This window comes from Pelecanus crispus, chromosome 10 (assembly GCF_030463565.1).
Source record: "Pelecanus crispus isolate bPelCri1 chromosome 10, bPelCri1.pri, whole genome shotgun sequence".
NCBI lineage: Eukaryota > Metazoa > Chordata > Aves > Pelecaniformes > Pelecanidae > Pelecanus > Pelecanus crispus.
The window spans coordinates 380,749-396,437 of record NC_134652.1 but is presented as its reverse complement, the minus strand read 5'-3'; the positions used below and the strand labels follow the sequence as shown (position 1 = coordinate 396,437).

At 40.9% G+C, this 15,689-nt stretch overlaps 1 protein-coding gene across 1 annotated transcript in view; it reads left to right on the top strand.

Moving 5' to 3' along the window:
• The window catches only part of LOC104028907 (inositol polyphosphate-5-phosphatase A), a 263,385-nt gene that overhangs the window by 221,667 nt on the left and 26,029 nt on the right, over positions 1–15,689 (top strand). The window contains exons 10-12 of the mRNA XM_075717613.1: positions 617–712; positions 1,048–1,122; positions 15,470–15,543. Of these exons, the coding sequence (XP_075573728.1) occupies positions 617–712; positions 1,048–1,122; positions 15,470–15,543 (245 nt within the window). The remainder of the gene's footprint in view (positions 1–616; positions 713–1,047; positions 1,123–15,469; positions 15,544–15,689) is intronic.

Below are 15,689 nucleotides of genomic sequence, written 5' to 3'. Positions count from 1 at the left end.
AGACACCCGGTCCTCAAGATACCTAGAGATGTGATGTTGTCTCTTTTTTAAAATGGTGATGCGTAGGGAATTTGCTATCCAGAGTAAACTCTGAAACTTATTGGCAGATTGTGTAAGTGTTGCTTGGACTTTTAAATTATACTTGGAACATTAATTTACAAGGCAGGAGTTTTTGCAAACACGAGTTGACCCGCAGAACTGTAGTGCCGATGTAGTTACCAGCTTTTAAGAACGTGGTACAGAAACCGGGAGGGCTGTGGAGTCATTAGCTGTAGGAAGTGGCTTTTGAGGATGTTTACAAGTAAGCGTGATACAGTGTCAGACCTGTGAAAGAACCTGTGTGCATGGTAGTAAGAATGGTTGAATGCATATTTGCCTTATCTGATTGATATTTTCTTAATGTGGCCTGTTTCTCTCCAATCAGTAATTCAGTTTATTGTTTTAAATCCATCATGAGTGGAAGTGACTTAAATTAGCAATGCTTTGTATTTTGACCTATAGCAAATCACATTTTCAGGTGGGCATTGAAGATACGGAGATTGATAGAGCTCATTTAAATGTGGCCTTATGTTTCATATAAACTAGTTTCCCTTTCTCTCTTTGTGTTTTTTATTAGACACTATGTGCAAAGGCTACAATGCAGACAATCCGGGCAGCTGACACAAATGAAGTAGTCAAGCTAATATTTCGTGAATCTGATAATGACCGAAAGGTAAACAACTTAATGCCCTCTGTACCCCCCGTGTAAATAGAAACGTTGTTGAATGTTCACTTTCTTTTCTACAAAGCATGAATATAGTTGTTTCAAACTGATAATTTAAAGGGAGGGGAGGGATATAGATTGTCACACCTAATGCTCAGTTAATTGGATCTCTTTAAGTGATTGCCAGTCAACCAAATGGGCAAGCTGACAAGGAGCTTTAGGCATGTAGAAATGTCGTGTAGTTTTAAAGGGTTGCATGTCTCTAAAAGGGTCACTTCCAACAGCCGTGTATTAGGTAGCTGAGTCCAAGAGCTTTGCTGACCTTTCTCCTCTATTTTTTTTAGGTTATGCTACAATTAGAAAAGAAGCTCTTTGACTATTTTAATCAAGATGTATTTAGAGATAACAATGGCACTGCGGTAAGTTCATTGCTAAACACTTTTGAAGGAATAAGTTGGAAATTCACATACAAATTGCATTTCTCTACCAGCCCTTTATCCTTATCAGAATGAAATAATTCATCTAACACAATAACTGCTCCAAATTTCCTCCTCACTTAGCCAGTTATTTTGTGTACAGCTTCTTAACTTTGGCATCTGTTTATCTCCTTTTTCATAGAAAAAAATTGTAAATTAAGCATACGTGACAATTCACTTTTCTTCTCTGTCTGCATTTCTTCAAGCATCCTGTTTCTTTACTAGCTCTTCATTGTGCACCATAGTAACTTAGGAAAAGCCCTTAATGCAAAGCTGTTCTGAAAAATATCTGGGTCTTCTGAGTGTACAAAGAATAATAGAAGCGCATGAATAAACAGAATAGAAAGCTCAAATCCTGCAGCAGACTGGCAACATTTGGGAAATCATATAGAGGTTCCTAAGAGCAGAAAACAGACAGGGAACACTAATGTTCTGATTTGTAATGAGGACTACGATTTTTCTGTGGAAAATTACTTTATATCTTCTTTAAGGTGATTCTATTTCAAAATGTAGCCGCTTCATTTTGGAAAATCTCTATATCACTGCTTGCAGCTTTCTCAATTTCATCTAAGATTCCTAGGAGTTATTATCTAAAGGAAAAACATTAAGCATCCAAAAAAAAAAGCCCCAAACAGTTATGCACAGATAAAAATCAGGCATGTGCATATTGCATGTGGGAGCCTTAGCGTGGATGTCATGGGCCAGACCCTCTGCTTGTGGAAATTGGCCCAACTTCACTGACATCAGAAGAGCTACGCTAGCTTGTGTCAGATCTTGACCTGCCTATGTGTGCATAAACTAATGGCATTTGTATGTTGAATAATCTGAGCTATAGAAATAGAGCAGGCTACAGTAGACAAAGAAAACCTTCAGAAAACTTTGTGTGTTCTGCAGAAACTGTGTGTCAAAGTCATCTGTGCAGGCTGACAAGCTAGCCAAGGTCCCCCTGCTTTCTTCAGTCCTTTCCTCAGCGTGGCTGAATTTTACCTTCCTTCCTCATACCCAAAATAAAAGAAGACAAGGGATTAATCTTCTGTGTCTCAGCTTTTTTGAGAACCCTTTCGTGTTTGCCCTAGTCCCCACCTCTTGGTTTTGCTGCACTCTCTACCAATTAAACAGTGTGCGGGCTCACACAGTGTATTGCTACTTTTTGCATAGGGATGGGATATACACAGGATCCATGACTCTCCCCTCTCTCTCTTCTACCTATGGCTTATTCTCTTGCTGTTTGTAGAGACCCGGGCTGTTTGGAGGGCTGTCTGCAAGGATCCAGGGCAAGGAGGACAGCTGAAGCCCTATTACCCTCTCTGGTTTTAAGTTGTCTTACACCTAGGAGGTTAATTCCATGTGAGAATCTGAGATCTCATTCATTTCTTGAGGTCGGAAGAGTTTGATGAGTCAGACTCATGAGGAGAGTGAAGATCTGTTTCTCCTTTCAGCGTCTGTTGACATCCATCCTGTTCGTTGGGACTGTTGTCCCTTCTCACAGCACATCTTTCATGTGTGGTGTGTATGCTCAGCATGAGAAGAATCTGTGTAGGCAACATATCTTAAAAACACAGTTACTGTCAGATAAGTTGGCTTGGGGTTTGTTTTTTTTAAATTTACAAGGTTAATGCATCCTTGGGAAATACATAACGTTTCTTTCACTGATGTTTTGCAGTTTTTAGGACATTTAATTCAAAGGAATAACACTAATCCCAATTCCTGTTTCCATACTAATCCCATTCCTGTCCCAGATTTTCCTCTACATGTATTGCTATAATAATTTTTTAAGCTTTTTTAAAAACAACTCAAATGTTTTGTCATTTTTATTTTTTCCCAGTACATTTCTGAAGCTGAGCAAAGCTATTCTTGTTGCTGTTTACCACATCCTAGTGGTATTTCGGATGACTGCTGGTTGACTTTACATACATGGACGTGGTGTGTGAAGGCATAGGCAGAATCCCACTTATGCACATTCCATTTCAAAATCAGCAGTCATTTCATTCATGCATCAAGAAGCGGGAAATCTTCCAGATCAAACATGGAAGGAAAAGATAAACGATATAATGAGCCATTGGAGATAATCTAATCTTCATGGTCTAGTTAAACACGCAGCACCATGATCACTAAAAACAAACTACCTATCTAAAAGGATAAATGTCTCTGTGCCGAATTCAACCCAAAAAATCCATCGCATCCTTCATCAACCGCCGGTCTTGTACCAGCCTGACAGAAATTTAATTCAAGCTGGCTCCTGAAAATAATTATTGTATTTTAAGAGTAGTAATCATTGGTCGGGACATGATTGAATGTGTCCATGCCTATTGACTTTTTCTATGATTTATAGCTTTGTTTAGTCGATATTCCCATCGAAATTGTATAATTAATTATAAGTGGGGCTGTCAGGTCTGTAGGATGGAGTGCCCTGATGAGTATTTGGGAAGATTAAATTTTCCTTAGCTGTACCAATGCAAGGCTTGGGAATTTTCACAGCACTATGGCTGTTGGATAAAGATGTTTTCTGTGTGTTTAGCAACTGCTTTAGCTCAAAATCCATTGATTTTTCTGAGGGTATTTTTTTTATCAGTGTGGTGTCTCTTCAGTAACATTGGAATGTGTACCGATGTGACAAGACCTGACAAATATTTATTATCAACAGGCTACTTTATCATTGTCCATACACAGTTATTCCTTCTTTTTTACATTGTAATCAACAAAAAGAATCTTAAGATGTATTTATAAAAATGAGTATTTTTTATGAAAAATCTGATATAGATACAAATTATCTGTTCAACGGAAATTCAGTTTGAAATGCATACAGTAATCTGTCAAGTCTAATTTTTCCAAACCAATCTGTAGCTTATCCAGACTTATCTGTAGTTTATTCCAAAGTTAGCTTAGCAATTACCTATATTTATTACCTCGAAGTGCAGTGACCATTCTGTATGATTTTATTTCAGAAAGGAACACCCAGATTTATCCAGCTGTGTAGTGGTAGAAAAAACAGAAAACCTATTTGAAAATAGCTGTAGCAATATATGCAAAACTGTCTTAATATTTAATTCATATGTTCTGAATTGTATATCAAAGTTACAGTACATGAGATGGACCAGGGTGTAACTCCCATAACTACAACAGAACTGCCATGTCTAGGGGCTACGGGGAAAGGTGTTACAGAGCGGCAGTAAGAAAGGTGGGACAAGAGCAGACGCAACGTGTAGAGTTTCACCTTCGTGTCAGACAGATTCTAGTTTAAGTTGTTGCTTTTGAATTAGAAAAAGCTTAACACGTCTGACCTTGATGGTGGGGTATAGCCAAGCTGCGCTGTACAGCACCGTTGTGTCCTCCTGTTCCAGAGGCTTGCCCGTGAACGGTGGGCAGAGAACAAAGGAGGCTTCTCCCATGTGAACGGGTTGCTTGCACCCCTCAAGAGGCCCCAGGCCCCAGCTGGGAACCGCGACCGTATCCCAGCCACCCTCTTCTGTGCTCTGGCTCTTCACCCACCCAAAGAGCACAAGGAATCCCCCGCGCAAAAGGGAGGACTCGGGGAACGCCCAGGCTTTCTGGGTGGGCTTCCTGAGTGGGTCTGCAGTGCTGTCCTCTCTTCCGGACCTTATGCTAGCTCACCAGTACATTACTCCTGCAAAACTTGGTCAAAGCTTTGGATTTGCCAGCTCTCAAGTGATAAAAATTAGCATGCTGGTGCTTTCAGGAGAGTAGCAGTGTGCAGGGAGTTCTTGAATAAATCTACGCTTTTACCTTTTTTTTTTCAAATTCCTTAATCATTTATGATAAATCAGGCTATAAGTGTTTTTTTCAAAATATCTTGTGTTTGGGAGTTCCCTGTTAATTTCAAAACAATCAGAAGAAAAGCAAGCCAGGGATAATTATTTAATGAAAAAATTATAATTGTGTTATTGATTTGTACAAAAGAACCACAAGCTAAATGCTATTTCTTCAGTAGTCAGTTAAATAAATAGATAGTAAGAATGTAAAAACTCGCGATGACTACAGAGGAATGATTTAATCATTAAGAATCATTTTATAATCTTTAACCACAATCAGAAATGAGAAATGGTGCATAGATTCCTATTTTTCATATGAACCATATTAAAGAATCAATCCAGATAGAAACTAATGTACTGTCCTTAAGATTTTGACCAGAACTGTGTAATAAAAGCAGTCAGTAAATTAATTGTCTTAAGAGTTGAACCTGATGTTACTCCTACTAAAATCATAATCTCTTTCGTCCATTGATGTTCATGGACGCTGGTGACTGATTATATAGCTGTGCTTACACTGGCCGTCCCTGCTTCCTGCCGTCCTCTGCTGCCCTCGGGCAGCGCCGGCCCCGCTCTCGCGGAGACGAGACGCGTGCCTTGGCAGTCCTTGGTCCCTGCTGCTCCCCTGGCCGCTGCTGCTTGCAGGTAGAAGAGGTTAGGGCACGGGTGCCAGCCGCACAGTAGCTCCTGGGTAATCAGATGGGTCGGAGGACGCTGCTGTTGTTACCAGCATTAATTCCAAAAGAGAGTCAAGGTAGTTCTGCAGAAAAGCCCAGTGATCTCCAGCCTAGATAATCACTAAATGGAAGTGGTTCCATTTCTTACTTCAGTTGTTTTTACAATGGAAAAAAGTAAGCAAAGAGCTTCATGTTGCTATCAGTGGTCCTTCAGCAGTCCTCTTGCCGCAGAGAACAAACAGTAAACTTCTACGGAGAGGACATTCTTACTCCATTTCTACATTTTGAACAGTGAAATCAGCCTTCGAGGGTAGATTCCCTTTATTCTGTGTGTCTGTTTGACTGATATGGTGCGAGAAGAAAATTACAATGTGCTGTAAAGATGAGTTGAGTTATAAAGGTCTTGTTCTCCCTATGCCAAGTAATGATTTCGTGATCTGTTATCATGCTAATTAACTTAGAGGTGTTATTACAAACAGTTCAGGCAAACATACTTTTAAATTACGAGTAATTTATTTGTGGGTTTTTTAATATTCCCAGGAAATCCTGAAATGATACGCAAATTGAGAAGAAAGGTTTAGTCCATGAGGGACCTTTATTAAGCTTTTTGTGAGAATATGTGTGCTCATGAAGGTTAAGGATCTGGCACCACTGAAAATGTATTAATCAACAGACAAGATATAGCACAATGCACTCTTCCCAATGGCCTTGGCTCTGACCCTTTTAAAGATAATGGGAATACTGTCCACTAAGAACTAGATTAGGACGATCAAGTGCATTTCATCAGGGTTTGACTTGAACCATGATCCCAGAGGTGAAAAGGCAGAGGTTTATCCACTGAGCCAACCAGCCCCTGTCCAGATAGAATCTCGAATATGATGTATAAGGGCAAATTAGGGTAGAGGAAGGAAATTGATTGCTTAGGACCATTGTTACCTAGGACTGGTCATAAGGAAATCCTATGCATCCTGAAACTGCCTCTTTTGTTTAAGGTGGTCATCCGAGATGCCTGATTTTCATAAAGTGCTAGTAGGAAAATGGCTTTGTGCTCTATTCCTTTACTCAAACACAGTATTCCCATGCTTGGAATTGCATTTCCTTAAGTTAGTGGTTAGTTGATATGCCATTGGATAAACTGCAAAATTAGTAATGACAGGGATAGGAAATATTATCAATAAATTTCTCACTAGCAAACATAAATGTAAAGCCAGATTGCAAGCAGAAGTCAACCCAGATGTGCTGGGTTAGCTGTTTACTGCCAGCTTCATGTTCCAAATCAAGGAATTATTTTGGTGTAGAATTTGCCCATATCACAAAGTTACAAATATTATTTCATGACCTTTTGTCCCCCTCTCCTGTTCTACACGGCTATTGTAAGTCCTAAGGCTAATTCAGGTGTACTGTGCTATATTTATTTTTTCAGGCATTGGTCGTTGCTGAAGTATAGTCTAAAGAGGAGGTCCAACATCTGTATTTGTACTCTGTAATCCAACCTGTAGTCAGTATGATCTGCTAACGTGCTTTGGCCTAGGCGCACCCTGTTTAACCTTTGTGAGATGCAAGAGGATATACAGATAGGCAATGTTTGCAGCTCTGTTCCAATCCTCAACAGTTTATGGATCTCACCATCATCCCTTACAGTTAATATTTGCGCATGTACAAAAGCACCTTACCTAGACTTCTACATCTTGCCTGAAGTCTCCAGTAATCCAAATAAAGATAGAAGGGTGCTTAGTTTTTTTTTTCACCAACTCTCTGCAGTAGCCCAGTCCTTCTGCATTCTCCAGGTACCCCTCATAACCTCACAGACAGATGCCTGCATGCACATAGGTGTGCACACACGCATATAGACTAGCAAATAGTAAGTTGAACATGAAGCTTAATCCTTCAAGATACTTTCATCCAAGAAGTACAGCTAGAGATGAGAGTGGGGTATTCAGTTGCAAGGATGCGCTGGTCCCTGGTCTTAGGACTGTGTATTTTACGTTACATAGGTGTTGAAAGAAGAACAGTGTAGGAAGCAAAGGCTGGCATCCAGATCTCCTCTGATCCCAGGAGTGGCCTCCACCATCTCTCCCTGCCCGGCTGCTTGTGGGTGTCTGCATGCCCAAGCCCGGTCTCAGCCGGAGGTGCGCGCTGCCCTGCCCTCCCCTCCCAGGCACCCCTGCCTGCAGGCGCCTGGCAGCTCCAGAGGAGCAGGGGTATGAATTGGAGAGAGAAACACCTCAAATTGTAGGTGTCTGGACGTTTTAGATGGCCTTTCAAGATGCCCAGTTGTTTGGGGGGGGAGACAAGGTGGATGATCAGAGCTCCCCAGATGCCCCCCTGGAGTGGGACGCCTGACGTTCAGGGGCCTCTGGGGTCCTGCCTGCTCCCAAAAAAACTCACATCAACCAAGCGTGCCTCATAGGCCTTGCTCAGGGCAAGTGTCAGCCCACAGTGGGCATTTTGCCCAAGTAAGAAACATGGATCATAGTGATTCGTCAAGAAAGTTCCATTTTTTATCACTCTACAAGTAATACTAAAACTGTATTCTACATATTTTTATGCTTTTGTCGAATTGCAGCTCACAGACTGACAATTTGACACGACAATGCGTGCTGGTTTTAACTCCCTAATGGTACAAATTCATGTTACACTTCACAGTAACAGACATGTAAAGTTTAATGAAATAATCCACTAAATCTGTCACATTTGCAAGCAGGATATTCCTAATGAAAATCTTTTGGTTTTAAAGTTAGCATCCCCTCAGTCTTGCCATTTTGAATGACCTATATTACAAGCTGTTGTGCACAGTTTATGAATTAATTACAATAATGTTGACGTGTCTGTTCCTGTAAAGTTTTGAAAAAGGCAGTTTGCATTAATGCAGTTTTGCAGAGTCAAATTTGTTAAATCAAGGCAAGCACAGGAATACCAGGAGAGTGAGTGAAAAAATCCACTTTTTCCATTAGAAAACAGGAAGCATGCGTTCAGACTTTGACCAGCTGGTAAAGTCATGGAGAACTGGCACTCACCAAGAGGTCCTCCTTGCTTTCACAGTGTACTGATGTACTAAAGAGCAAATAACATTCCTTGGAGAAACCGGGCCGGAGCATAGGCTGATGGGAGCTGTAGTCTCTGTGTTTGAAAGCTGTGAGCAGCCGTGCTGCATTTCAGATGCTCTGCGCTATTCGTCAGGCGCTGTGAAGCGGGAGCGATGGGACGCGATTTGCTTCTGCAGAGCAGCGTTTAGGCAAGGAGCCCTTGGGATGTGAAAGGCGCTTTTGTTGTCAGCAGAATGTTAATGCGGTAACTGCTGCTGCATGAGTGAGAGTCCATACTTAACCTGATTCGGTGCTTTTAACTCCTTAACTAACTAGTTTATTCTTTACATATACTTAAGTTTAGTCTCCTTATTGAGAACTAATTACCTGAGTAGTACAACAGGATTCTGATTTTTTTCCCCCCCCCAAGTAACAAAAATATGCCAGGATGATGTCTGGATTCCCTGCTCCATGTTGCAGATCAGAGGGGTGCCTGAACCCTGGGGAGCTGCCAGCAGGGTGTTTAACTTCCAGCTTTTCCGTACTAGTAGTTTCAGCCAGAAGTCCACAGAATTGGATTGAAAGGATCCACGCAGCGCAATTAGGAAAACCAAGATTATATGCAAAATCCGAGCGTGTGAAATGTCTAAAAGGGCTGCAGCCTTCACTGGGAAAATACAAGCGGTACATAATTGGAAAAGTTTCTAAGCACTGTTTATCCAAACCAGTGTTCAGGTGTGTGCGTATTACAAGACCAACAGACATCAGAAGGCACTAAGCATCTTTCAGAATGAGAAACACTGCAGCACGTGAACTCTGAGAAGCGTTGTGTTAGACTAGCTGAAAGCCAGCTGAAAGCCCTGCGTCTCGAGCACATTCCTCCGCAGCGTGCTGGGCACTCACCCCGCCCTACCCATCGGCTGAACACGTCACCGCTTTGGGAAGTCAGTACCACTTACTGCATCTGGTGCCCACCGTGCTATTTCTCCACCAGGAAAGGATCTCTGCCTTGCGGGCCTCGGTCCTCGGGCTGTGCAGCCGCAGCCATCTCCACCCCTGCCTGGGCCCTGCAGCGCAAACCAGGCTCGGGGGCGTGAGGAGGATGAGAAATGTGGGAATGTGAGAAATCAAGCAAGGAGACAGAAAAGGGAGCTCTAATGAGACAGAGCCAATAGTGCTCTCCAGTAATTACTCTAGTGATCAATAGACATCAAGGGAAAGTGTGGTTCTTTCTAGACATTTTAAGCGATGTAAATATTTCCATAACAGAAATATTATTTTTAAAGGCGTTTTCCAGAATAGTTCTCTGAAAAAGTCAGAATACTTATTAGAAAATGTTCATGTCCTTTAAACCATTGGAATGTCTCCTGAGAGAGGCATATTGTCAAAACAAGAACAAAACAGCATTTTCCTGTGGGAGCTTCCACTGAAATCAAAGATTTTCTGAATCAGTACAGGCAAAGGGAGCCTTCAGTGCTGACAGCTTTATACTGCCTGTGCCTAACTCTTCCAATGCTAAGAAAAGTGTATTTGGTGCAGTTTCTCTGTGTGCCATATATTCACGTTTATGTAGGAGTTTATGATTTGACTACGCTGCCGTTCAGGATGTATAGACAAATTCTCAGAAATATGCAGAAATAGAATAAAATACAAAAGCAGTGTAAGTGGTACATTTATATTCAATAATTCTGGCTTTTTTCTGTGAAAGGTGATTTTAAAGAATGGCTTTATGAGAGAAAGAAAATTAAGATTCAAAATATATAGTAATGGATCCTTTTACAAAGTCTTAGCTAGAGAAAACAGTAGCTTTAAAATAAGGCCAGAGCAGAGCTGTGTATGACATTTTCATGGATAAGTGGGAGGGATCAGCATTTCCACAGACCTTTATTTGAAGTCAGTAGACTGCTGAATCAGTTTCTAAATGTTTTTCTTTGACTGCAAGGCTGGATAAAATTACTGTATTTCCAAAATCTCTCGAAAAAAATCGTGTGCTACACAAGACTGGCAAAGGAGGTTACAGTGACCAGTGTCCACGTATTTTAATTCTCTAAGGTCATTTCTGTATGCTCATCTCCTCTTTTTGGTCTGAAACTTCATTTCCCTTTCACAGCTGTGAATTCTCTGGTGGGCCCTGCAGATGGATTTGATAAATGCTGCTAATATCACCTTCTGATCTACCGATGCTCTGACTTTGGTCTGTAGGTCTTGATGAGTAATTGCCGTTGTTCTACTCCAATGACTGAATTAAGTTGCCCTGTTTTAAAGGGTTCATACGTGTGTGATTTCAGCCAAGGGCGCCCATTGCAGCATGCTGATGGACATTGACCTTTTAAGACTGCCTCGTCGCTTTAAACTGAAGCAAGCGAGATTACCTTGATTCCTACAACTGGCCAAACTCTGTTATAATCTTTTGATTACTGTCAAGCTACATAATTTAGTATTCCAGATAATCGTTATCTTTGGCCAAAGCACACACTGCTTAAGCACAAATGGCCCCATGAGCTGTAGGGACCGTGAGCTGCAGCCCGTACCCCAGCCCTGGGGCGAGGGAGCTCGCTGGAGTCGCCATCGGAAGCGCTGCAGGTACCGAGCCCATCCGCCCAGCCCTACCCAATGTTTTCTTACTGAGTGGCGTCTGGGTTCTGCAGACAGTGCCTGTGCAGGACCGCGTGCCCTGGTATCGTGCATTCCCTTCTCCTTCACCCTTGTACGTAAATGCACTTGCAGGTCATAGTGCTGACAAGAAAAAGGGAGGGAAAAACGAAACTCCAGCAGCTTTTACAGGTGACACAGTTGCCTGCAAAAACATCAGTTTTGATAATTCCCTTAGGAGGTGATGGGCACAGCAGCTGATACAAGCAACAGCCCTTAATGCTTTTAATTCTCCTAAATTTAAATAGGGAATATCCTTTACTGCAAACGCAGTCATTCTTTAATTCTGTGCAGAGAACTTCACTGATACCAAGACAATTCCCGTTCAGGTCAATAGGAGCTTGAGTATACGAACTAACTGAAGCATTTGGCTCATGAAGTTTGCTAAACGGAAATACATTCACTTCAGACGGCAAAATCCTATCAATAAATGTAACCTGTTTTTAAAAATCATATTCTGCCCTGTGAGGTTTTGCTCACAGTCACAGGCCAGTGGATGTGTGCTGCATGCCTTCTTACACATACTGCATGGCGTGTTATCTCTGTGTCTCGTGGGGTGTTAGCTAACTACAGATGTGTTACTCATACGTATGGATGGTATTTTCATTTGGAAGATGTTAATCAAACATTCATGTTGGGCTGGTCACTGGACATTGTAGAGCACATATCTTGACGACATACCAGCAACTCAGTGGTTACAGCAGATAAAACATAGGCCCTGCATCATCCTTGCTATCATTTAGGTATAAATACCTCGGTGAAATTGAGTTGGGGAAAAAAACAGTCTTCTGAACTGCCTATGACATACAGTTCTGGAATTAACTTCCAGCCACAGCATTTTAAAATCTGTGTAATTGCTCAAATTACCCCAGCACATCATGTAACACCTTAAAGATTTGGTTCTTAAGGATGATCTTATAATGAGTAAATTAAATAGAACAATATATTGATTTTTAGGCTTTGAACTTAATTTCTTTGCCATTTTTAAGGCATTTAGAGTGACAGACATACTCATGTTTACTGTTACAGCAATGACATTATTCACAATGCTGTTTAGTGTACAATATGGAAATAAGTGAGCAGTTTGTGCTGAAAATTGCCATGAATAGAGTCTGTTCGGGGTGGGTTTTTTAAATACAATGTTATGTGCTTTAAAAATAAAGACATTACCTTGTGAGATTTTGAGAGCTCCTCAGTATCATCTGGCGTATATCTGCCAAGGAGCTCCAGACACCCATGTACCTGCCATAAGCAAATACAGTTAAATGCTGGCCATGTCAAGTCCCATTCCTTCTCTTACTAAGTTGCATTGAGGGAAAGTGACATTTACAACTGTTGGTGACAAGACCTGGTGAACGCCTTGGGTTTTCACCAATAATCTTCATTTTGAGATTACAGGCTTAAATGAGAACCCAAGCGCTTTTAATACCAAAAAAAGTAACAGTTAAAATATGCCCTTCTACTGAAAAATTAACTGGAGTTTTCTCAAAATGCACAATTCAAGTTTTCATCATTTCTCTCCCTCATCTTCCCCACTGTCTGCAGTGCTACCAGGTAAATACAGAAAAGCTGCTCGGTGGGTTCGCAGTGTGCAGTCCTGCACACACGAATAACTTGTCATTGCGCTTCGTAAGAGCGAGCAGGTGTCTGTTAGCGTAGGTTGTGGACACATTTGAACAGAAGGGTACAGATACTGTAACATAGTCACTTGATATCTAGGGAAAAAAAAATCTTTAAATAATTATTTAAAATACGATTTTAAATAAAAGTATGTGCAAATAATCCAGTGAAAATATTTAACTGTGTGACATGTGAGGATGAATTGTCTACAATGAGCATTCCCTAAATACTTCTTCTAGGCACCTAGTTGGGCTTTGACATCCACCTGGGTCATCGTGAGCTTTTGGCTTTGTCGTTTCAGGTTAAAGGTGTCCCTCTACCTGGGGAAACTTGGGGAACTGGTAGAGAGCACAGCACACAATACAGTCTTGTTCCTATTATCTGTCCTCTCTGTCACCAGTGTCAGCAGCTCATCTGCATAGCACAGACACAACAAGCAACTGCAGCAAATAAACACATCAGAAACTTCTTCGGATAATAATGCGCGCCCGAATGCTTAGTCCTCTAAACCCTGGCCTTCATTTAGTTTGCAAATATCATCATAGCAAGAACAATCTGAACGTATAAAATTTTGAAATTGTGAATCGGTGTGAGAGGACAATGCATCTATTTAACGTCGCCAGCCCTTGGAATGCCCATGAGTAATTTATACCATTGTGTTCTGTGGAGCATTGTTCTTTTATTCAGTCCTTGCAGTTTTCACACTTCAGAAATAGCCCTCTTTCTTCTGATGCTTCCACTCTCCTGCTCTGATCTGTTTACTTGGCAACAGTGGGGAAAATGTATTTGCACTGTATTAACAGACATATATTTCAAAGAAAAGTTTTAACTGGGGATGGTAGATTTTTTTCCTATGCTAGCTTCACACTGGGCAGATAATATCTTTAAGGTGGAGGCACATGGAGCAGGAAAGGGACGGTAACACTTGTTTTCATAGCCAGTTTGTAGCTACACATCTATCTATACATACTTAAACATAGGATCGCAGTCTGGAAACAGGAATGATAAACCATTTTTTCCTGAAGTATGTTGAGATTGCTTCAGTAAGAATAGTGGCTGAACCACCCCAACAGGTTTAGGATTGAGAATATTAATAGATACCTACCGTAGGTTTCCACACGGATGTTTATAAATATTTATCCAAACATCTTGGATACTCGGGCTTTTGATCAGATGTTAAAACATGTACAAATTATCTGCAGTTATTTGTATTGCAAATCTTCTTCAGCGTACCATCACCGAGTTTGGTGTGAGATGCACTGAAATGGGGAAAGCTGCCCATTATTCGGCATCCTCATGTAAAAGTACGTACATACAGCAACACGGCAACTCGGAACGGAAGGAGGCTGGGAGGGCCTTAGAGGGGAGGCTAATCAGCAGTGCAGGTGGTTCAGGTAGCTGCTTTTCACACAGATAATTAATGTGTACAAGTAGCTGCTAATTGCACATTTCAGGAATGATTTATGAGGTGGCAGAGGGGAAAGGGGGACACAATCTAATTTCTTTGGGAACCTCTGCCATTCATACAATGGTATCAGCACAGCTGTGAGATGGGACATGATTAATGAACAGTGGGCAAACACGCCGCCAGCGCCAGCGTAGGGGATACTGTTTGGATGACAACGCCTGTCAAAACAGAAAGTGGCACTTAGAGCAACCGCCAGTAACAGTGCAGATTATGAGCTTTTTGTCTTTTAACTCGCTAATTCACTCGGACGTCAGGCTTAACACCAGCCGTGGTTCTGAAATAAGGTCGTTTATGTCCATCAGAACAATTATGGGTTTAATGTGGACGATTATCATTGACTTGTTATGAGCAGGTTTGTGTTTATGAACAAAAGACTGCAGATATTTATTTTCTCTGTAGAGGTCCAGGGGAAAACAAATCCGGCAAGGACTAATACAGGACATTAAATCTAGACTTATGAACATCTCTGTTAAATATCTGCTTCTAGTACTATATCTTGGCTGCTGCCTGGGAACACATTTTACCTATTGTCACGTATCCCTCTTTCTGCTATCTGACACGCATCACCCAAAATAGGTGTACAGAACCCTGCTTGTCTTTGCTTAGGAAGAGTGATGTGCACATCCTTGTGTTTATTGCACCTTCTTATCTGAGCTAAAGATAATATAAAGTAATATGATACTTTTTGCTGACATTTTTGTGGGCTGATTAGCATATCAGTTTGCTGTACTTTTTTAATGCTAGTCAGGTTTATCTTTTAAAAGATTTGCTAATAAAATTTGAAAAAAATTAGCCATCTTGAAATAGTAAGTGTACATACAGGTCACTGCTGTAAGGAGCCAGTGTTACATGTTTCACTGAGATGAAAAGGAATATTTTGAACACTTTTCTCAATGAACTGTTTATGTATCAAAATAGTGCTGAGTGTTTTGCACTATGTTTTAAAAACTATTACATGAGGGATATACCTCAAGCTGTGTAATCAAAGTCTCTGTTTATTTCCTTTTATATAATGTAGTATTTTTAGATTGCTTCAGTTCAACATTAAAGAGTGAATACATTTATTTCTATCTCTTATAGCTTTTAGAATTTGACAGAGAGCTGTCAGTCTTTAAAGACAGATTGTATGAACTGGACATCTCATTTCCTCCCAGGTAAGATTCATATATAATCCGTTTATTTAACTAGCTAGCTAAACCATAATTGTTACCTGCACTGTAGGTAAAATGTGAGTGTTCCCATACATATTGCAGAAATGATAATGATCTTCATTCCTTCCGTAAATGTTTAGTCTTCCCAC